Source organism: Chaetodon auriga, chromosome 4 (assembly GCF_051107435.1).
Source record: "Chaetodon auriga isolate fChaAug3 chromosome 4, fChaAug3.hap1, whole genome shotgun sequence".
NCBI lineage: Eukaryota > Metazoa > Chordata > Actinopteri > Chaetodontiformes > Chaetodontidae > Chaetodon > Chaetodon auriga.
This window is the reverse complement of record NC_135077.1, coordinates 11,065,290-11,089,213: the sequence shown is the minus strand read 5'-3', so window position 1 is coordinate 11,089,213 and position 23,924 is coordinate 11,065,290. Positions and strand designations below refer to the sequence as shown.

The 23,924-nt window shown below is 42.8% G+C and overlaps 2 protein-coding genes across 2 annotated transcripts in view; one reads left to right on the top strand and one right to left on the bottom strand.

The window, feature by feature from the left end:
- Positions 1-778, bottom strand: part of mettl14 (methyltransferase 14, N6-adenosine-methyltransferase non-catalytic subunit) — a 9,145-nt gene extending 8,367 nt beyond the window's left edge. Inside the window, exon 1 of the mRNA XM_076728432.1 lies at positions 407-778. Coding sequence (XP_076584547.1) covers positions 407-409 — 3 coding nt within the window. The 5' untranslated portion in view covers positions 410-778. The remainder of the gene's footprint in view (positions 1-406) is intronic.
- prss12 (serine protease 12) lies at positions 258-23,924 on the top strand. Its single transcript, XM_076728430.1, has 13 exons — positions 258-741; positions 2,427-2,565; positions 3,582-3,754; positions 3,992-4,142; positions 4,770-4,948; positions 5,864-6,005; positions 6,109-6,329; positions 9,849-9,990; positions 13,605-13,810; positions 14,494-14,572; positions 15,252-15,374; positions 20,171-20,466; positions 22,525-23,924. Exons 1-13 carry the CDS (start codon positions 408-410, stop codon positions 22,854-22,856), a joined length of 2,517 nt encoding a protein of 838 aa, XP_076584545.1. The 5' UTR covers positions 258-407; the 3' UTR covers positions 22,857-23,924.

Genomic DNA, 23,924 nt, shown 5'->3' with positions numbered 1-23,924 from the left:
ATATTTGGGGGCCCTTAGTGGATTACCATATACTGGAATAATAATGTACTTTTACAGTAATTATCATATTATTCTGGTGGGTTCCGCCTTGCTCCGTTTAAATTTGCTCCAGATGCCATAAAATATTTAGATTTTACATACTGAATGATGTAAAACTACAACATTGATTTAAATGGTGGCAGTCTGGGGGGAAATTACAAGTATGAATTTTCGTTGGGGGGGCTGTTTGCCCATTAGCCCACGTAAATAGGAGTTTCATTGATCCGCGTCGTTTTGCCTTCCTCGGTTCTCACTCTGGTCCCACGGCTGGCCGATGAGCCTGACTGAAACGCGTCTGCTCGGCTGATGAGAGACGCTGCTGATGATAGAAGCCACCGTCCTCAGCGTCACACAGTTAGAGACCTACCATGAATTGGGCTTTTCTCGCTCTCGCAGCCGCACTTTTGGCTGCGAATAGCGGCTTCTGTTATTCCAGCAGCGTCCCTTCATTCATCCTGCCGTTCACTGAGTGCGTCCAGAGCCGCGGAAAAGAGGGTTTCTACCGGGGAGCGATAGACGTCACCGAGTCCGGCACCCGCTGCATGAACTGGACCGAAGTCGCCGGCTTCAAGGAGCGCTACCCGGGCAAAGGAATAGGAGAGCACAATCACTGCCGCAACCCAGACGGCAGGATCCGACCCTGGTGCTTTTTTAGGAACCTCAGGGGAAGAGTGGACTGGGGGTACTGCGACTGTAAACAAGGTAGACACGCAGGCCTTAAACCAAACAACAGCACTGTGTTTTGGAGGGATGTAAAATCTGCAGAAATATGACGAACAGTGTGAACTAGACACCTAGGAGCTGCAAACCACAAATAAAGTGAGGAATAATTTAACAGATAATGCCGACTGCCATAGACACTGTAAGTCCCAGTAACATCTTAAGCTTGATTTTTATGTGGGCTGATGAAGAGCAGAGAAATGCAGTGCAGTGATTTTTACGGTGGTGTGCAACTGTGTTAACAGTTTTCTAGCTCAAGTTGTGTTCAGCTCAGGAAGCCCACACTGAAGTCATTAGACAGCACACACCTTCAGCTTCCCAGGTGTGACTATAGTGAATGCAGCCGGCAAGTCTAAGCACATTTGTGCTGAAATGAACGCACAGGTATTTGCTTAATATTGTGTGTTTAGCAATGGCACAGTCTCAGGGATCACCGGTGTAAGAGGGTAACGTGTGAGTAGGCAAAATAAAATCCCACATTAAAATAGCTCAACATGTGGAACATCACATTATCAATACCTGTCGATCACCCAGGCTCAAACTACTGCTGAGACAAACAGTGAGGACAAAGAGGGCCCTTCATCTCTGGACTGATGAAAGGTATAGAAGTAAGAGAGAGACAGAGGTGAAAGGAATCGAGTGTGTGATTTCTATCTGGCACAAGACAAGCAGCCTGTGGTATTTTTAGTCTTGGAGAGTGTTGGCAATGCATTGGGTAAATTATCTTCCTGTAATTGAGACAAGGAATTTACATACATTGATTGAAGATGTTTGAAGCTTCAGGAGGGGTCGCCAAAATTTGGGGTCTTCTGAGTTTGTGACCTTTGGTAGAAAACACACACTGGATGTTCTCTCTTATTTCAGTTCAGATATGCTGATGGCAGTGAGAGGCAGGCACTCACCTGGCCACACTGTATGTGTGTGGGAGTGTGCACCCTTTTTACATCCTCTGTTGCCTTAATAACCCAGATCTATCAAATACAAAACAGTCAGGTTCAACAGTAAACAACATGCACCCACACACACACACACACACGCTCTTCAAGAAACATCTGTGAAACTTTTGACAGCAAATCCTTTTAGGATGCACCAATAGGTATGTTAACCAGAAATAGAATGCATTGTATTGGCAATGACATATAGGGAAACCTCTTTTATTCTTGGTGGTAAAGAAAAAAATATACAGTGTGGAACACTAAATTTGCTGTGACAATAAAAAAGACAACCCAAGGAGCATAGTCAACCAGTCATACTGTCTCATACTTGAGGTACTATTTCTAACAACACTATTTTTTCTTTTTATAGTCTAGTTGTGATCTGACAACACATGAAACATTCTGCCACGGACTGCAGTAAAATGAGAACTCAGCTGTTTCTTGATGTAGACAGATTCACCGCCTCATTTATAAGACAGTCATGCGTTTGTTTATGTGCTCTCTTGCCATTGTTTGAAGATCAAATACAGCCTTCCCTCCTCCGTCTTTTCTTTTTACACTCGCATTGAGCTGCGTTTCATCCTGCTGCCTTTTCTCTGTTTCTTAACACCCTACTTGTTTATACATTTTGACATGGTGTGGCACATATTTCCTCTCTTTTGTGTCATTTTTCATCCCGCATGGGCTGTATTATTATACATCTGCTTTTCTCAACTCTTTTTACCATCCCAGGCTCTGTGCGTCTGCAAGGAGGCCGCTCCAAGCTAGATGGCAGGGTGGAGGTCTATCTGGGAGGCGTGTGGGGGTCCGTCTGTAGCGACGACTGGGGGGACGAAGACGCTGCAGTGGTTTGCAGACAGCTGGGCAAGGGGTGAGAGAGCACACGTGCGCACACGCATGTGCTCAGACATGCACTGTTTGCTGCTCTCTGCGTGCCTCGCCCGCTCACATACTTACACATTCGGACACAGGTGCAAGTATAATCACCATCTGCAATGTAGATTCACAATGGGAAGCTGCTTTCAGAGGTCTGACATATGGCAAGAGTGTGATGGAAATTTGGAGGGAATGTTAGAGAATTTCACAACGATTCAGACTCACATATGCATGCGCTCTCTCCACAGTCTTTGTACTTTTCTTGTGACCCTTGCATTCCAACCCCCCTATTCCCCAGAGGTATTTAAATACCTCAAGTGCTCAGCTATTTACCTTGTTACCAACTCTCCTTTTGTTTCTCTCTCACACATGCAGACGCACACACACACAAGTGTGACTTTTTCTTAAGGTCTCGAATTATGAGTTGATTTCATGGTCCAAGAGCCACTGATTTTCATGAGGGAGCCTGTGGTCAGATCATACATATCGATGGTGTTCATAAGCTGGAGTGTAGTCAGCTGAGAAAGTGTCTGATTTCCCCGGAGAACAGAGACGTTCTGTGCACTCACTACACATGTTGACAGTAACACCAGCACTGGCATGCTTGCTGACATGAACACACGCCTGTGTGTGCATATTCACACAGGACTCAATGAAAGTCCACAGCGGAAAGGAAGGAGGGCAAATGTCAGCCATATGTCAGCTGGAATCGTTGGTGATGACTTTCACGTGGTTGATTATTGAAAGCTGTTGGGTGTAAAACTGCTGACCGTATTGGCCTTTGAATGGCAGATCATGAATGTACACATGGCTCAAGGCTACTGCTACCAGGCAAAACTGGCCCAGATAATAAAAAAGTGCCGAGCAACTCCAATTGGTTTGCATTTCTCTTAAAAAGTGTTTTAAAAGTCTGATGAGACTGGGTTAGCTGTTTGATGTCAGCTGTGGGTTTTAAAAAAACGTATTTCAAATTAGTGAAAGTCAAGTTTTGGTTTATTGATCCCCTACCAGGATCGCAGGTCGTGCACGTACAGTTTCCCTGTTTCGTCCGGGCACAGCCAAGCTCCATTGGAGGGCAGTCCATTGCCAGGGAGATGAGCCAGACCTGCTCCAGTGTCCCAAGACTACCTGGAATGGAGGGGAGTGTTCCCTGGCTGCAGCCATCACCTGCATGCAGCAGCAAGGTAGGCACTCCTCATGGGGAATTACAGGTCTGTGATCGATGAATATAATGAGATTTGATGACTCTACAAAGCCTCTATAATTCTGAAGCCCCTATTCAGTTTTAGAATTGTCTTCAGTATATACTTTAAAATGAAAAAAAAAAACAAAAAAATGCCCCTGCATTTTGTGTCAGCCTGCACAGACTCTTAAAGTAGACCATGTGTGGATGTGGGCATTTCTGCTTGTGTGTGTTTCAGCGGTGGTGACGCTCCCTGTACGGCTGGTCGGAGGCCGGTCGCTCTCAGAGGGCACAGTCGAGGTCTTCCATGCAGGACAGTGGGGTTCCATATGTGACGACCAATGGGACGACAGTGATGCAGAGGTGGTGTGTCGACAACTGGGGCTGAGGTGAAGGGGCACCCTTGCACACCCACACGCACACAGATATTTATAGCCAGTTTATATTCACATTAATTCCAGCCAACAATCAGCATAAAGGAAACACATTGTGAGTCTGAGAAAGTGAGGAAAAAGTGTGACGGAGGGTTTGAGTAGGAAGCTGAGATGAGTTAATGTGGGTGTCCAGCCGTCTGTCTCTCCCTCTGTCTCCAAAAGTATGAGAAGTATTCTTTCCATTCGGACACACAGAGAGAGGAGCGAGCAGTAAAGAACATCTGGGGGTCAGATAATGAATCAGGCTCATTGTTCCTGCACGAATTCTAGTACCACAGAGATATGCATATTTAGCAAAAGTACACTCTGCGCAAATGTCCCTGTGTGCTTTTCTTGTGTGTGCCACTGCGGTGTTGGTGTTGCAGTGTTAATGTATGCACAGATGTGCGTGGCAAGCAATTTCTCCAAGACTGATTTGAATTGCAATAGGTTTATTTCATTCAGTTTCCAGATTACACAAATGCAGCATGCTGTACCTGGTATTTTGTAAGTCACGGCCAGTCACTACATCTGTTTTTAATTGCAACGGTTTTACTGCAAAGCAGACTCTCTATTCTTCTGTACCGTCTCTTTTCTTTGCAGCGGTGTGGCCAGGGCATGGGGCCAGGCACATTTTGGCAAGGGTTCAAGCCGTGTGTGGCTGGACGAGGTGCGCTGCACAGGCAATGAGCTCACTCTGGAGCAGTGTCCAAAAAGTGCCTGGGGGGAACACAACTGTTTGCACTCTGAGGATGCAGGAGTGTCCTGCGACCCTCTTACAGGTAGATCAACACCTGCCTCAGCATTAGTGATCCATAATATTCACAATCATTCCAGGAATTTCCACTTTATCGTGGCATGGGTTTGCATGTGCCAATGGCTTCTGAAGCTTTGTTGCTGGAGACAATAAACCTTTTACCTCTTTGTCCAGCACAGGTGTGTTTGATAACATTAATCATGGCTGCATTCCATTTATTCAATTTTATGGTGCTAGGACTGGGGCACTGTGCACACTGGGTTAGTGGAATGCCTAAATTGAATAGAGCAATCATTAATGTACTTAGTCACACCACAATCACACAGTTTAAGAATCATACTGGTGATCCCTTAGAATGTGTTATAGCCACACCACAAAGTCAATATGTTTCCTCTGAAAAATGATGGTTGGTTTGGGGGGAAAAAGACATTAAAGACTCTCATTGGAAGGGTGCAAGGAAAAAATGCTACCTTCTCCACATTACCTCTTTCCTTTAGCGAGTTGAGCTTTTTGAAGAGCAGATGGTCGCCAGGCCTGGAAATATGGAGGCTGAGTATTGCTCATCCTCAAACAGCAAACAATGTGGGAAAGGTTCTGTGTGGTTTCACCACACACAAAGAGGACAGAAAGATTCTGGCGTTTTGCCAGGTGACCAGAGTGTGAAGGCAGAAGTCTTAAGGACTGAATCCTGGCTGCAGACACTGGCTATTCAGCCCAAAGAGGATCTCACACAGCATTTTTGTCTTAACTGCAGCCAGATATTAGAGCATTATCAGTGTCTTTTCTGAGTAGCTGCAACATAATTTGCAGAATTTCTGTTGCTATATTGTGATCATTAACAATAGTTTGAAATGTGCAAGACCATGAGAAAATATCTATATTCTTATTTGACAGGGCATTGCCGAACTGTCTGTCTGTCTTTGTTTCTCTGGCTGTCCAGATGGTACTGTCAGGTTAGCAGGAGGTGCAGTCAGTCATGAAGGACGTTTAGAAGTCTTCTACCGTGGCCAGTGGGGGACAGTGTGTGATGACGGCTGGACAGACTCTAACACACTAGTGGTGTGCCGACAACTTGGTTATAGGTAATGTGAAGCATTCAAGGCCCCGCACAGGCACATGCACATGCACTTACTAATAATTAAGAAAATGTGTGTGTGTGTGTGTGTGCGCATGTCTACCTTGCAGATTAGGGTCAACTCTCCTTTCTGAAGGACTAGACATCACTGCAGTCCCACGCTTCGGGGTGGGGTCGGGTCCCATTCTTTTGGATGATGTGAGCTGCACAGGGAAAGAGCCCAGCCTGTTGCTGTGCAACAGGAGGGAGTGGCTCCGTCATGACTGCACACACCATGAAGATGTTAGCATCGCATGCAGCCCTGAACGCAACGGAGAGAGTCTTCCCACTAGTAAGGCAGAATCTTATCTTACTGTGAGACATACTTAAAAGGTTACAGACAGCATAGAAACCATGAATGTGTGAGAGAAGCTCAGCGTAACCTTTAAAATGCTGGTTGTGCATGTGGTTCGACGCTGATATGTGTGTGATGTCTGTGCATATGTAGATGGGCACTTTTTGTAGACTTTACAAGACGGAGAGCAGTTACCATTGTGCTGCTTGAAAGCGTAGGATAGTTTGTAATGACAACACACCTGGAAATGTGCTGTCCGTGTGGGGGTGTTTGAGGTCAGAGGTGGGAGGTTTGCAAGTTAGCGAGTGCATGCGTAGGCAAGCTTTAAACTTTTCTAGCCAGTATTTTAGGAAAATTGGTTGTGATGCAGGTATTTGCCTTCGTAAATGATGATGGTCTCTCTGTATTTGTTTTTTGATTCGTTGCCACTGCTGAATACAAGTCATACAGCCCCTTTGAATTATTGACTTGCATATGTATTTTACTCACCTTTATAAATCATTCTGACTACTGGCCTTTTATGGCTAAATTCCGCCTGAGCTCCTATTGTGGTTCCTTTTTAGTGATTCCTAGGTGGAGACTAAAACTGGATTTGCCATCAGGGCCCCTCAACTCTGGAATGACTAACCAGATGAGCTAGGTCTTGGGTTTTTTTTTTAAATCTTGTTAAAAATCCATTTTTTTTAGCAATATATTATTCTAGAACCACTCTCAATGAAATTACTCCCGCACTTTCATTGCTGTTTATACTTAATATTTTCTTGCCTTTCATCTATACAGGGTTAGGGTTAGGTTTTAGGGTTAGGGTTGTAAAAGGTCTGTAAAGTTCTTTGTAATAATAAGAATAAGGAAGAGTATTAAGATGGACAATAAAACATATGGATGTTATTATCAGTAATGAAAGCTGAAAATAAGGGCTGTAGGAGCCAAAGAGCACACATACTTAATAGGTAGTGAAGATCAGGAAACCAAAGGATGAACGTGTCTGTGTCATTTCCTTTCACTTCATAAACCCAGGTAATGGAAGTGTAAGCTGACCTGAAATCTGTTTCTAAGATCTCTGCCAAACTCGACCTGCAGCCAATTGGGTCTCATCTTACTTAGAAGAGGAAAACCAACATTACCCTTGTGACAGAGAGAGGATGATGTCAGTCATGCTAACTCTAATAGGCACAGCTGTTAGCTGGCTTGTCCTGCCTTAATAACTGGGTGGCTTGTAAAGTCATTATACTTAAATGCACCTACTGGAAACCTTTATCAAAAGTAAGGTCTCACTCATGCTGCGATTCTTCAGTGCAGAATCCTAACTACCAGGCACCAGTGGACTATATTCTCCCCTCTTTATAAGACGAGGCAGAAGGATTCAGTTGTGTCACGACTTGCTGAAAACGGGAGGAAAGGCTGAATGGTTGCCCCATTAATCAAGCTTATGCCTATAGCCTCCAGACACCAATAAAGGTGTGTAAGGACTGAGCTGGATGGCTAGTGGCTCAGATTTCACCTCATACTGTGCATAACTGTTCAATTCTCTCCCATCTGTCCTGATGTTGACTGCAAGTCTGGTGAATGTCACAGAAAGGATACATCATGGTTTTTATATCATAAGTGATGATAAGTGGGGTTTAGGCAGTTTATGCTGTTTGGCGAGAGGCTGAGGGACAATCTCACCTCACAAGCACCCACTAAAGAATTATGTCACTACAACATAGCATTTGTGTGCGTGTGTTTGTGTGCATGTGACTGAGTGTTTATGTGTGTGTGCAAATCCCTCCTTCCCCCTCAACATGCCACAGGCCGATTGATTTATGTTGTTTTTGGAGAAGGAGAAAAGGCAGATAAGCCAGGCTGTGCTTTGATCTCTCCCTCTTTCACTCTCTCTGGTGAGAGACCATCACATCAGGGTTGTGTCACAGAGCAGCAGGGTAGTGTGTGTGTGTGTGTGTGTGTGTGTGTGGTTTTTTACCAACAGAGTGAGGACATATTTGCAAAGTCAGGACATTTTGGCTCGTCCTCACAACTTCAAAAGGCTGTTTGAAGGTTAAGACTTGGTTTTTAGGGTTCGAGTCAGGCGTTTAGTTGTTTAGATGTGACGGTTAAGATTGGGGTAGGGGGCTAGGGAATGCATTATGTCAATGAGGAACCTCATAAGGATACAACCCTAATTCCAAGGAAGCTGGCATGCTGTGTAAAACATAAATAAAACAAAATGTGATCATTTGCTAATTCTTTTTGACATATATTTAATTGAAAACAGTATAAAGACGAAATATTTAATGTTTTACCTCATCAGCTTCATTGATTTTTCTAAAAATATGCTTATACTGAGAATCACAATCAGAATCAGAAAAAGCTTTATTACCAAGTACAATTACTGAAAACTGAATTTGATGCAGCAACATGTTTCAAACAAGTTTGGACAGGAGCAACAAAAGACTGGGAGAGAGATGGAATGCTCCAAAAACACCTGTTTGGAACATTCCACAGGTAGAAAGGTTCATTGGTCATTTTGTGTGTGTGTGTGTGTGTGTGTGTGCGTGTGCGTGTGTGTGTGTGTGTGTGTGTGTGTGTTGAAAGAGGGAAAAATACACTGTGTTTCTAAGTGACAAGATACAGATGGGCATTTCCTCAATAGCCAACACCAGCTAAGTGGTAAACATTCCCACAATTAACTCCCCCAGTCTTAACCTCCCCCTCCTACAATTCTTACTCACACACATACACGCGCACAAACACGCACAGACACACAATATTTGAATACTGCTTGTCATTTAACTCATTACAGTCACAGGGAAGGATTGCAGGATTAACTGACAGCTGCTGAAATCATTTTAGAATTTACTATTTACAAAATGATGATGTAACTGTATATGATGTACACACACACACACACACACACACACACATATATATATATGTAACAGCTTAAAAATATGTGACACTTGGCACTTGGCAGGAGTGTGAACCAGATGGTACTTTTTCCCACAAGGAAAAGACATTGGCATTCACTTGATTGAGATTAGTGTGTGTGTGTGTGTGGGTGTGGATGTCGGTGTGTGCGTGGGTGTGTGCGTGCGTGCATGTCTGAGCATCTGTGTGCAGACAAACGATGATGGAATGTTTGAACTGAAAGCCCAGACTGATTGATTAACAGTCGGAGTGACAACTATTAGAAAGAGAATGAGCAAGAGAGGGAACATGTGAAAACGCAGATGCAATGAAAATAGATGAACGTCTCATAGTGAAGAGCAGTTTTCCCTTCTGGACACGCAAGTGGTTGCATGTATGAAAACAGACAGGTGTTCATGTGGCATCCTTTGTAGGGGACATGAGCGCACATGCCCCATTCACAAGACACGTTCGCCTGGAGGATCCAGTTTGCCCGGTAATGTGTATGTAAGCGTTTAGGTTAACTTCAGCCAGCAATGGTGCCTGTTTAGCTGATCTAAATTGTGTGTGTGTGTGCGTGTGTGTGTGCGTGTGTGTGTGTGTGTGTGTGTGTGTGTGTGTGTTCTTCAGGTGTCCCAATAAGACTTGTCGGAGGAGAGAGCCCAAGGGAAGGCCGGGTGGAGCTCTATCTGTCTGGACAATGGGGGACTGTGTGTGATGACGGATGGACTGATCGCGACGCTGAGGTGGTATGCAGACAGCTGGGATACAGGTATGCGTGTATGTGCATGTGTGTTGGAGTAGCCTCTTTGATAGCCTTGTATCTCTGGATAACATGATAAAACCTACAACGAGCACAATGACTTGGGTGGAGCATGAGCAGGGAGAATGTTTTGCTTGCCATGCGGGCAGACAAAGCTGTTGGAAGTGGCTTGATTTGTGCATTTTACTGCTACAGCTTACAATTATTTTCACAAACAGTTAAATATTGATTATCCCTTGGTTAATTTCAAATAGTGAAAAATGTCCGTCAATTTCCCAGAGTCCGAGATGCATATTTAAATTTCTCACTTTCCAATAAAATGCTTAGAAAACCAAATATTCACAAATACTCACTTTTGAGAAAGTGGAACATTTAGGGAATTTTTGCTTGCAATGAAAAGATAATTATCATAGTTAACTGTTTACTGTCAACTGACTTTGATTAATCACCTAATTGTTTCAGATCTAGTGTATTTACACTGTTTCAATATTTAGAAAGAATTTCAGATTCTGCAGTCTGCTGCAAATGCTTCTTGGCTGCATTTACATTTGGCTATTTTGATAGCAGATCGATATTCAATCTGTGGCAAAGTGTACAGTGAGTGTATACAGTCCAAGTCCAAATCCAAGTGTATGAAAGCAACAGCACTCTTTTTCTCATCCTTTGCTCTTTACCTTTCAATATGCTTTTCATTTTCAGTCATGGTCAGGATGTTGAATAGGGGTAAAATACAGGAGAAACGCTCAGTTGTGAGCTGTGGCATTGCAATGTGATCGCTCTATACATTACGCTCAGTTAAGTGATTCCAGACTGGCTGCTCTGTTCGCAAAATCAATCACCACTTCTCAGACTTGGCATCTGTCTCACACTCACTCCCACTTTGTGTGTCTGTCTTTCATCCCTCCATCCCTCAACCCTTCTCTGTTTTCAGTTTGCACCTCATCACGCACGTCTCCAGTTTCAAGCTGCCCTACACCATGCTTTGAATCGTTTAAATGACTATATTTCATGAATTAAAGTTTGAAAATTAGGCGCTTGAGTTTTTGAGCACCTCTTGTGAGCCTCTGGTGCGCTGCCAGCTGCTTTTATTAGGGGTTTTAGCAGTGCCCTTTTCGCAGAGCCAAGATAAACATCCAATTAAAGGGCAGGCCAGTTGTGCAAATGACACATTCACAGTGACAGATACTTTGAGACCAAGCAAACTACCTCATCTCATCCACTCTGTGTCCCATTATCTCTTCCCTCTGAGACACTGTCCCGTTTTTCAGAACAACGGAAATGCAATGGCAAGGGAAAACTGTACGGTAACAAACTGTCCTCATATTCTCTCACATCACTCCTCAGCGAGGGATACTCATCCCTGAGCCACCCAATTTTCTGTGACACATCTGTGTGTAGATGAAAGCCACATCTGGACCGCATAAGCGTGAGAGACAGAGAGGAAGCGTGTTGGAGGCGTGTAAAAGCCATGTCAGGATCATCATTCTGTCTCGCACAGGGTGTGGTGAAAGGCCATTACATACACAGCAGGTCCCCCAGGATTAGAGGCTGCTCTGGGGGTGATAAAACCAAAATATATGCAGAAACGCACTTTGACACAAATTGCATTCAAAGTCAGTCTGACCCCAGGTTGAGTCATCCTGAGTGAGGAGGGCATGAAACACACACACACACACACACACACACACATAGTAGGTTTTCATCACTTTTGGGGACATTACATAGACTTACATTCATTTCCTGGAGACTTACTCTAACTGCAACCATAACCACTACTTGCCTAACCGTAACCGTCCCCACAATGTGACCGTGTGAACAGATTTATGTCCCCACAACATGAGTAATACATGGGTATGGATACACACACACACACACACACACACACACACACGGGAAAAGCCAGCACAAACCTCGAAAACCTAATATTGTTACAATTTAATGTGCTAGTGGTCTAAATAGAGGCAGTAATGCGGACTGAACTGTACTAAACCATACTTGTACCACTACTTCACACTACACTTCACCTACCACAATATAATACACCTTACAAACAGCATCTGACTTGAAGGCAGATGGAGCTTTTTTTGTCAGCCTCAAACCATTTTGCTTTTGTGTTGGGCTTTTTTGTTTCTGCCACATAAATTTGTATGTGAATGTGTAATATCAGTTTCAAAGTGCAAAATGAATTCATGAAGTCACACTGTAAGTGTGTCTCCATGGGAGAGGAATGGAAAAGGTTTTGCTGAGATTGAGGACTTTCTTGAGGTCTGTTTAAACTGAAATAAGTACCTATTGACTGCAGCTCATGACCCATCCAAGTGACCTTGGCAGCATCTTTTCTTTCATCCCTTCTTGCAATATTTAAAACAGAGCCTCTAACAAAAATACCATTTGAAAAATGGTCATCCAAAATTTAACAGATAATTCATGGCAAATGGAAGGTAAATGAAATATAATGTCTGAGAACACACTTGGCTTTCCTTTAAGTATCCAGAGCAGACTGCATTTCATTTTTTTGACTGATGTTGTGTTAACTGTGTGTTTCCACAGAAACACACCAAGCGGGCTTTATGTCAGTCTCCAGGCTTAGCTCCAAGTGACTTGGAGGTTCAGCCCTTGCATGCTAAATGCCGCTCAGGGAGCTATTGGAGACACAGACACAATGCTAGATGTCTCAATAAGAGACTTGAGATTCCCTGTGGAGGGCTGGGGATACAAGACCTGCCACCCGTCAAACCCCAGGGATGCAACATAAGATCCTCACAGTCAGTTATCTATCAATCTTAATTAAAGTCACAGTTACAGCCTACACAGGCACACACACACACACAACCATAACGCACTGGCCTCTGTGTGTTAGCTTGTTGCTAATTAAAGTCAGAGGTGAGATCGTGATACAAATACTGTTGTTATCAGATTGTAAAAGTGCTTTGACCTGGTTTGTGTCACAGCTGGAGAATGTCAAACCATAACATCTATGCTCACATGTCATCACTGCCGAGACGTTTAAACACACACAGAGACAGAAAGATGTAGCAGCTAAACATTCAAATTGATTTTGTTTTGGTGACATGATTAAAGGTAATTTGGAATAAATAAACTTACATGATAAAAATTTTTAATCACTTCATCAAAGAAGTTCAGTTTGTTCAAGGGGCACATTTCTGCAGTGTTGGCCTCTCTCCGCTGCCCACCAGTGGAAGAATTTAGCATAAAGTTTTAGTTATTAGCTATCAGGCTCTCACTGAAGCCTCTGAATGCATTTTTGAATTGTTGTGTCCACAGTAAATTAATGTCTCTTGGTTTGGCAAATCTGGATGCTCCCAGATCTTAGTTTAATTTTACAGGAGACCGAGCATTTGGCATCTTTGCTGAGAGGTTTGGAATAATTTCCCTCATCGAAACCTTCTCAGGACTAACTTAAATTCCCCTGCTTTTTTGCTGTTTTTTTGCTAATGTTTTATTAATTTTATTTCTCATGAATTCATTGCATCGCTTTTTGATATAAATTGTTTTTATTGTGAAAAGTTTTCAAAAAAAGTACTCCATAAATATGTTCAGCCTCAATATGAGCTACAGTTTTCCAGTTATAATTTTGAGTGTGTCCTGTTCATCCTCCCCAGTGGGGTGGCGAAGGCCCGTGTGATGGCGTACTTCGGGGAAGGGACGGGGCCCATCCACGTGGACAATGTGAAGTGCAGCGGTGAGGAGCGGTCATTGGCAGACTGCATCAAACAGGCACCAGGCACACACAATTGTCGCCATAGTGAGGATGCTGGGGTCATCTGCGACTACGGCGAATCGCAGCCCACCTACAAAGAGGTCAAAGGTCAGTAAGGTCTGGGTTTTTTTGTGTCTTTGAAAGAAAATGGAGCTCCTGTGATTTATTCGGAGCATCTGCATGTTCACTGAGCATGTATGGAACTAGAGTGTGTTCAGAAAACCTTTCCAATATGTCATATACACTGAAAATGAGAAAACGAGTCCTAAAGAAACACTAAGAGGTAAGTTTCAGGAAAGCAGGAGGGACTTCTGTGTATATGTGTGTGTGTGTATATATATATCCAGATGCTAAAATGGAGAGAGCGATGTTATTGCTTCACCCTGTCTGTCACACATCAGGGCACACTCATACAACGCTATCCGTTACCTGCACATATGCTATTACTTCCATGTGTCACATGCACATACTGTGGAACGTCAAACCAGTGCAGGAGGGTGTTTTGTCTCTTCAGTATGATAAATTACATCTTCTGAAAAAGCACTGAAAGTTTGTGGATTTTAACCTCACGCACACACGGACTATGAAAATGATCTCTCATTTATTTTATTTACTTAACTTTAGGTTTACTTGACATGCAGCGGTAAAAGATGAATTTCAAACATCATTGTTTTTCCCCTAAATATTTAGTAAGAGCAACGTATGAGCTTAAATGTATGGTTTAACCATCATCAGCCTCCCACATACTCTCACATATACACACCCAGTGCTTCCTCTTTTGTCTCTGTCAGACCCTGTCAGCTCAATCTGCGGTCTGAGGCTCAAACACACTCGCCAGCGCCGAATCATAGGAGGAGAAAACTCTCTGAGGTAAGCTGGAAGGGACAGGGGGGATTAACGAAAGGTGGACAGAGCGTGCCAGAGACCTATAGACTAAAGAATATTGGGCGCATTTTCAAATCATCACGTCTTAGATGGAAAACAGCTGATGTGAAGCCACAAACACAGAAGTATCCAACTTTGTGTACTTGCAAACATGAGCGTATATTATATAGGGGTGAGTGGAAGCATGCAAATGAGTGAAAATGTCAATGTTAAATGTCATCTAGAAGGATTTACATTAAAGAGAAACGCAGCCAACACGGAAGTACTGGAGTTAAACCAGAAAATCCTGTAGTTTTGACTTTGTCTTGCTGTGTGTGTGTGGGGGTGTGTGTATGCGATAAAGAGAGACAAAGAGTGTTTGGGAAAAGTGCATGTGGTCATATCTATGGGTCGATGTGAGACCAAAGGATGTTTTTCATACTGAGCATTTATTTGTGTGTGGATGTTTAGATGATATCCTGCATGTTTACGCTTTAAATTGCTGCATGTAAACTAATTCTGTCAGCCAGGTATACTAATGTTTAGTGTCACATAATGATCACATAAATCATATTTGGTTAGAATATACTGTATGTGTTACTATGTCGGCTACCTGTTTAAGGATCTGTGTGCATTTTAAGTTATTTGTGCAGTTTTGTAATTGTAATTGTTTGTGTGTCTGAAGGGGGGGCTGGCCCTGGCAGGCTGCGGTTCGTTTGCGAGGATCTCGAGGAGATGGGAGGTTGGTGTGCGGAGCGACTCTCATTGACACCTGCTGGGTCCTCACCTCGGCACACTGCTTCAAGAGGTCAGACACACACGCCCACATCTGCTCACACACGTGTGTATGTCTCACAGTTTAAAATATCGTGTTCAGTTTTCTGAAGCCAGTTAATGTCATGCAGCAGGTTCAGTAGAACAATGGAATAAAAATATTCAAGGAATGAAATTACTAAATTGGATAAAATCATAAGTGGGGACAATCTACTATAAATGCTGTAAAGCTAAGAACATAACACAGACTAAGATGTCTGGATGAGATAAAAAACAAATGAATTAAGATTATAGTGAAGCGCAGTCCTTGCAAATAAATGCCATGTCTCAGCCTGACAATCAGAAATGTTAACCCAAGTCCAGCTCTGCCAAGTGGGCCAATTTGCTGCCTACATGAACAGTTTTGTGATCCAAACCCACAGACAGAGTCGACATAGTCGACACAGAGCCAACCAGGAAGTCATAACATTCCTTCACTTATCTGTTTACTGGCCTCTTCCCTCCACCGCTCTTCTCCTCATATCCACAGCGCTTGCCAGTCTGCATTACCTTGTGCCTGCGTCCCCAACAGGCTTTGCAGTTCCTGCACTATTTACTCAAAAGATGAAAGAAGGTCTGGACACTGTGCACCAAGCAGGACAGCGATTGCTTGAGCATCTGCAGTGTGGTTGCAGTCTGCGTGTGGGTAATTGACCATCAAATTCTGCATTTCAGGCAGGGAAAACAGGCAGCGCTTTGATAACATACTAAAATCTAAAAATGAAACACAGAAAAATACAGTAAGGAATAAACACACCCATGATTTAAACATGCAATGATTTAGTGCTCTAACCTCGCTGTGAATGTGAGTTTTGAAGTTGTCTTAATTGCTTGTGCATACTCTTGCCTCTGCTTGTAGTTTGAGATACACCTGAGCTACACAGCTTATTTTCTTCCTCAGTGTATTCAAGTCTGACAGAGATATGTGAACCTCAGCAATGTGAGCATTAATCAGTGGTGGTTTGGCTGTGGTGCGCGAGGCAGGGAGTCAGCAAGAGTTACTTCATCTGGTCTGGGGGGCCCCACATGGCACCACCAGCATGAAATCCATCACATAATGCATATAGCAGAGAACAGAAAAAAAGAGGGTTGTGAGAGCACTAACCCTAAAGTCTGCATCTGATATTTATACAATACATGTAAGGCTGTCAGGCTGTATTTTCAGGATAATATCTTTTGGTTGCATTGCCACATATTAGTTCCAAGCTTCTGGTTTGGTAGGAAAACCAGAGCTCTTTAAAGGCTCCGGCAGCTCCACCACTATAAATCCTGATATTTCCACATTAAAGAGAGGACCAGGTCATTCACTAAATCCTTTCCACTACAATTTCTCGAGCCATTCCCAGGCTTGCTTTCCACTGTCAGAGTTGTACTCCTCATACAGGAACCTCCACTCTGCGATGTGACCCTTCTTTTAAATGACACACACAGGAAGCACACAAATGTGCTCTACTGTGCTGCAAATTACAACCAGGTGAGATGTTGCAATCAGGACTTCTGGGACTGAATCATGCAAACACTGTGAATAGTTGACCACGATTGCAATAGCTGAGTGAAATGATGATTCTCTGCTAATAACAGTAAGTCATTTAAAACCGCTCAGTAGCTGCTATAATAGCCAGAGTAATTATTCTCAAGTATGACACTGTCTGTTTGTTAAACAGTGTTCTTGTGGGTGCGTGTCATAGCTTGTGCCAGAGTAAAGGATAGGCGGCTTTATTGAAACAAAGTAATTATATGGTTTATATATTACTCATCTACTGCCTCTGGCTTTGCTTTTTATATGAATGATTTTTAATGACTGATCATAACTTGTGGAATTCATCTGTCAGAGCCAGACCGACAACGGTGTGCTGTGCATTGGCACAAGACACAGCACATGCACAGCACAACTCCTTCCAAGTATAACAGTTCATTATTTCTGCTAAATGTTTATTGTTGTTCAGAAGACACTGTAAGTGTGCACCTAAATACCACACATTTCTAAATGATAGACATTATAAAGGATGTTTTTAGCTCTATGCGTAGGATATTTGTTACTATGGACATTGCAAGCAGACAAGAAAGGTCAGCTATTACAAAGTACAGCCTGATCACATATCAGCCTTCAGTGCTCCAAACTGTTTGCTTCAGCTATGACAGCTTTGAAAAGTAATTTGCTGCATGCAAGCCGGAGCACGCAGACCAAGATAGGGACTTCCGACTCAAGAGTGTCACCTTTCATATATGGAAACCAAAATAGGCTCATGCTCAAACAGCACACAGCAACAAACAAACAAATACACTCATGCAGTCACACAACACACAGAAACTACAGCGACGGAGACCCACTTCTGCTCTTTGTAATGTGCACACATGTGGAGATGATTCTATAGAGACACGTTAAGGTGCAACCATCGAACGTAACTGACATGATCGTATTACGTTATCGCTTACACTACCATTAGTAGGTTCATAAAAATTGACCTCTGCTCAGTGGTCACATGGTGTCAACATTTTAAACCTATTTATACCTTGTCGCTGTACAACTGGGGGCTTGCCAACAGTAACAGAACTCCAGCAGATTTTTAACTGCTTTTAGCTACAACAACAATGTGTGAAAGGTAATTTGGGTGTCACTTCACGCTACATTCTGGTCTTGAGATTTTGCCTTTTGCACAGCCTGGTAGTGTTGTACCAACAGTGAGGCAGTCTAGCTCCAAACATGTGTGTGTGTGTGTGTGTGTTTGCATGAGTAGATGGGCATGTACTGTACGCAGATGACTGGTCAGCAGTGTCTCTGCTCTGCCAGGAACGTTGTGGCATTCCCAGGTCAGGAGATCTTTCCGGAAACACTGTACCAGTTGTAACTGGACACAGACACTTGGCTCCATCGAAAGGCCTCCCTCTTTCACTCCTCTCCTCTCCTCTCCTCTCCTCTCCTCTTCCCTCCCTCTCCTTTGGTCCTGTCTCTGTCCCTGACTTACCCTGCTCTCCTCTCCTTTTCTCCCACTACATTTTGAAAAAGGCCAAACATCTCCAACTAGTACATGGAAAACGTGCAAAACACTTCATTATGTTAACCTATGAGTCACATAAAAGCATAAACAAAGGCACACAGACAGATTTATTGTTATCATTCTGGCCTAAACTCGTTCTCTGTCCAAGTTTCCATTTGTTTAGCCCCTTGAAGCAGTGCGAGCAGTATGCAACCCTTTCTTAGTTATGATTTAAAGTGAATGCCATTGGATTTTTTTACATTTCAAAGCTTCTGTTGAGGTTGAGCTTTTTTTTTTCCTTTTTGAAAGACTTAACGCCAACAAATATGGATTGAAGCAGAGCATTTTCTCAGATGAAACATGCTGTGTGTTTTGGAAATGATTACATCCATCTGTTTTCAATAAATTCTGACTTTTTGACTTGGAAGTTGGATCACACGAGTTGGAAACAACCCCGTGCAGCCACCACTGCAATCTAATTCTACAAATAGTACAATACTTTTTTAGTATTTTTTTAATTTATATTATGGTAGCCTAATCTTCAACTGCAACTGTGCAGAAAGACAAGGTTTAAACTGAAAGAATACACTGTTCAGGCTGATTTGAGATTTATTGCAGTGGATTGTTATTATTAGGCAGGAGAACCGATGGAATGGAGGGAAGTCACCAGGCCGGCAGGTCGTGAACTGGCACTGGGCGGCCAAGGAAGGCAGATATCAAGCAAACAATTCAAAATTCAGGATAATACCAGAAAATAAGTACTAGGAATTTCCTGTGGCCATTACACATTTACCAGTGGTGAGTATCTGGAGAACTGGAGCAGAGAACCGGGTATTTATCTTGTCCTGGATGATGAGTGGATGGACTGCAGCTGTGATTGCTGATTGGCAGCAGGAATCAGGTGTAGGCGATAAGTAGATGGAGGAGGAACCACACTGGCACAGGCACACACACACACACACACACACACACACACACACACACACACACACACACACACATAGACAGACATAACAACAAAGAGGGGACAAACATGACACAAAAGGAGAGGGGAAAACACAGGGAGACACAAGAAAAGGGAGGGTGAGGCAGCAGAGCCTTAACATAGACATGCAAAAAAAAGAAGAAGCTGTGCAGCATTTGAATGTTGGTGAGGAATGTCAGTGTTGTGAATGAAGCTTTGAACGACTGCGTACAGCCCTCATAGAATGTAGAAAACCATTGAAACACTGTTGTGTTGAAGAAGGATAGGAGGTACAGCGGAGAAAGACCATGTCGCTGATTCAGGACTGTCTTTAAGGTGAAGTAAATACAGAATTTAACTAAAAATAAACAAGAAAAGTCTAAAAATGGCCCAAAAATAGTATATTATTGAATGGAAAGATCAAAATAAAGAGATTTTCATACACATGCTTCACACATGCTGCTTTCCAAAGGTGACCAGTCCTACGTGGTCACCTTTGAAAATCAGGCAGATTGGTGAAACGACCATCAGACCCCTGCATGGATATGTCACTTTTTCTCATAAGGGCTAAGATATTCAAAACATGGCTGGGAGAATAATCCTCTGAAGTCCTAAATGTTTAGAAAAAACTTGAAATCTATTCCAATGCTCACAGGCAACTGGTGCAGATTTTATGACTGTCTGACTACGATTTCCAGCTCTAGATGACTTATTGCTGAGGTAACGTCCACCAGAGCTCATAATTTTACTGCTCATGATTTATGTATCAGCAGTGGTATTGCTCACACATACAGACACCTTCTATCTCTAATGGCCTCTGTCGATCCATCCTTCTATTCCTCTCTGCAGGTATGGAAACAGCACCAAGCAGTACAAAGTTAGAGTTGGCGACTACCACTCCCTCGTCCCTGAGGAATACGAAGAGGAGTACGCCGTTGATCAGATTGTCCTCCACCCAAGCTACCACTCCCATAGCAACGATTACGACCTGGCCTTGGTTCGTCTGTCACCGGGGGCGGTGGGTCAAATGCCTGGAGAGTGTGTGTCATTCAGCCGTCATGTTCTTCCCGCCTGTCTGCCCATGAAGAAAGAGAGGGTGCTCAAACAAGCCCGCAACTGTCACATCACCGGCTGGGGTGACACAGGTGAGGGTGTGTGGGCATGGTGGCCCCGAAGTTCAAAACATGACATCACGTTATATACTGTATGAAGTCTATTGTACATTCAGACAGACAGTAAAACAATCATATAATGTAACCACACAGTATTCCTGCCATATGTGAGTTATTTTGAAGGTCAAGTGCAAATGCTGATAAAGTAGAAGTGAATCCGCCACCAGTAAATTACACTTGTTTGACTTCATGCTCTGTATCTGTCTGTACACTTGACCGTGCACATGGACACACATCTGTTAGTGATCTTTAAATTACATGCTGACGTCATTCATCATAGCCACTTAGTCACAACGGGCTCCAGAAGGTCACAGTACACGCTTATGCAAAAACACACACTCCCTGTTTAGAAGCCAGTGTCTTATTTTTCTTAATGTTGGTTGAATTCACATGTGAGTGTGTGTGTCTATGTGTGTGGGAGGGAGTGTTTTTATTGGTTTACTTATGTGTGATGATAACACAGAGGCTATTTGGAGCGTGTGACGCTCGTAACGGCTGTTTAAAGGAAGGCAAGATGTCTGCTTTGTACAGCTGTTTGCATTTGGCTATCTGCCACTCTGATATCTCACATACACACACACACACGCACACACACGTTAGGTTTTCAGAATTGTTGGGGACATTACATAGACAAACATTCATTTCCTGGAGACTTATCCTAACCATAACCATAACCATAACCTCACCCTTCATCCTAAAATTTAATGATGTACGTAATGGGGACCTGCATTTAGCCCCACAACATGAGGAATACATGGCCACACACACACACACGCACACACACACACACACACATGCTCGTACTTCTATACTTACATAGACTTGTATTCACTTCCTGGAGACTAATCATAACCACTACTTGCATAACCCTAACCTTTACCTTAACCAAAACCATAAACCCTAAAAATGTAATGATTTCCATTATGGGGAATTGTGTTTTGTCCCCATAAGGAAGGTGAGTCCCCACAGTGTTTAAACAGTGTTGTGTCCCCACACTGTGAGTAAAACATGCACACACACAGTAGTTTACGATATGGGGGGATAGTTTGAACCTCTGCAGAAACTTTAGTGACAGCTCCTTACTGAAAAAAGTGACCAGTGACAGCATTTGTATCAGTTGAAGCAAATTTCTGCATGAATAGAGACACAGGAAAAGATATGTAATGGGAACCACAATGAAATGGAAGAAAACAGCTTCTCTTACACTGCCAGAAACCTTGAAATTGATTAATTTCTAAATTAGAGCCCTCTGTCTGAAAAAAAAGCGGAGAGCCTTTGATAAGAATGTGATAAATGAGGCTCAGTCAAGGGGAGTCTGCTGCCTGCTGGCAAGGCACACGTGAAAAAAAAAATGTTTAGAACAAATCCTGCACACGAGGAACACCGTGTGCTTCACATCAACAAATGTCAAAACAATTTGAAAATAGTATAAAGATTCAAACAGGTCAGCGGTTACAGAAACCCTTTCGCAACTTTAAGAGTCAACAGCCATGCTAGTGGCTCTTTGAGTCAAGCTTTGAGTTAAATGCTAATGTCAACATGCTAATATGCTAACAATGATAATCTTATTATGCTAGCATATTGATTCTCAGCAGGTGTAATGTTTACCATCTTAGTTCATTTGGTTAACATGCTAACATTTGCTAATTAACACTAAACAAGTGCAGCTGAGTCTGATGGCAGTGTTATCAGTTCTGCAGGTATTTTGTCATGAAACAAAGTTTTTAGATCAACAGAAATTTTGTTCTGATGATGGGACTACTTGAAAGGTCAGGGGACCAAAGATTGTACATTTCATCCTCTAGTGATCATGAATAAGCTTGACCATTTGCTTGCATGGCTAAAATACAAATGTTAAATGACTGACAAGCTGCAAACATTTGGTTTGAGGCTCAGAGTAAAATGTATAATTTCAATCCTCAATTGCATGAATCAGCTAATCAGTCTCTGACCTCTGACTAATAACCACATAGATGCTCAGATGCACTCTCAATACTTTCATTCTAAGCTAAGGCTTTCTCTCTTTCTCAGGCCGCTCATACTCCAAGACCCTGCAGCAGGCACCCATCTCCCTGCTTCCCCGTCGTCACTGCCAGGAACATTTCCACGACGCCTTCACGAGCCGCATGCTCTGTGCCGGCAGCATCCAGCCGGAGAGGCGTGTGGACAGTTGCCGTGGTGACAGTGGAGGTCCACTGGTGTGTGAGCGTCCGGGAGGGGGTTGGGTGGTTTATGGGGTCACGTCCTGGGGCCATGCCTGCCGGACACAACAGTCCCCTGGCGTCTACACCAAAGTGTCTGCCTTCAGCTCCTGGATACGCAAGGTGATTGGACGTGATGACAGAAAAGAGAAAAGGCGATGAAAGGTGACAACTGGCCTCTTGACTGACAAAAGACTTACTTGTTTGGTCAGGAGAAAAGTGATACAACAATATATTTCCTCCATGAATAACTGTCATGATGCTATGAGCTGATTATCCAGTCATGTAACTTGTAACCTGACATTCAAATGGAGAGGACAAGGCAATGGTGGACTTTTTCCTCTAAAAACCTTTTATATTTTTTTGGAGAGAGGAAGAGAGGATGTCTTTTGCTCTCATCCAAGTCATGAGCACTTATTTTAATGATTTAATATTCTCAAGAGCGGCAAGATTTTGGATGGTATTGAATCTCACCTCAAGAAAACAGTGTAACTTAAATATCTTTTGTGACATTTCATACTAAAATGTTTTTTTTATTTCATCAAATAATGTTTTCTGTGCTTGCCCTTGTCATTTTGTAATTTATAATATGAAATATGAGTTTAAACATGTTGAAAAGGGACCATAGTGTTAAAAAAAAAAACACCATACAGTATACATGCATGCACATATGCATACACAGTAAGTAATGGCATGATATGAATTTGCAGACTTGCACCACGAACCCCCCTTTAGGTACTTAATGCATGATATTCAGTGCTTATGTGTTAAACGTTCTAGTCATATTGACATTTACCAAAGGGAAATATGTCTTTCAACCTCATTTCATTCTTGTTCCAGCAACGTTTCTCCATTGTGTTCTTTGTTTTACTGTGTAAAAAGCAGATATCAGGTCTTAGTAATTACTCAGGCATTTCTAATTTATATCCAATCAGTATTTGTCTTCGTCTCAGTGCTGCAGAGAAAGGAAGGAACTGAAGTGTTTCTGAATCAAAGCACACAACAGAGTTGATTTGTCATATTAGCACTGTTTAATTCATGTTATTTTGTTTCTGGTGGCATAGTTTAGTGTTGTCAAGGTTTTGACGCCACTGAAGACAGAATCTGGTACACTTGAAGAAACACAGAACAAATAATACAATACACTGCCTTCTTATTTGTTGTTTACTTACCGTGTGTTATATTTTAATGTACTGTAACATTTCCTCATAAAGGTAGATTTTGTAAACA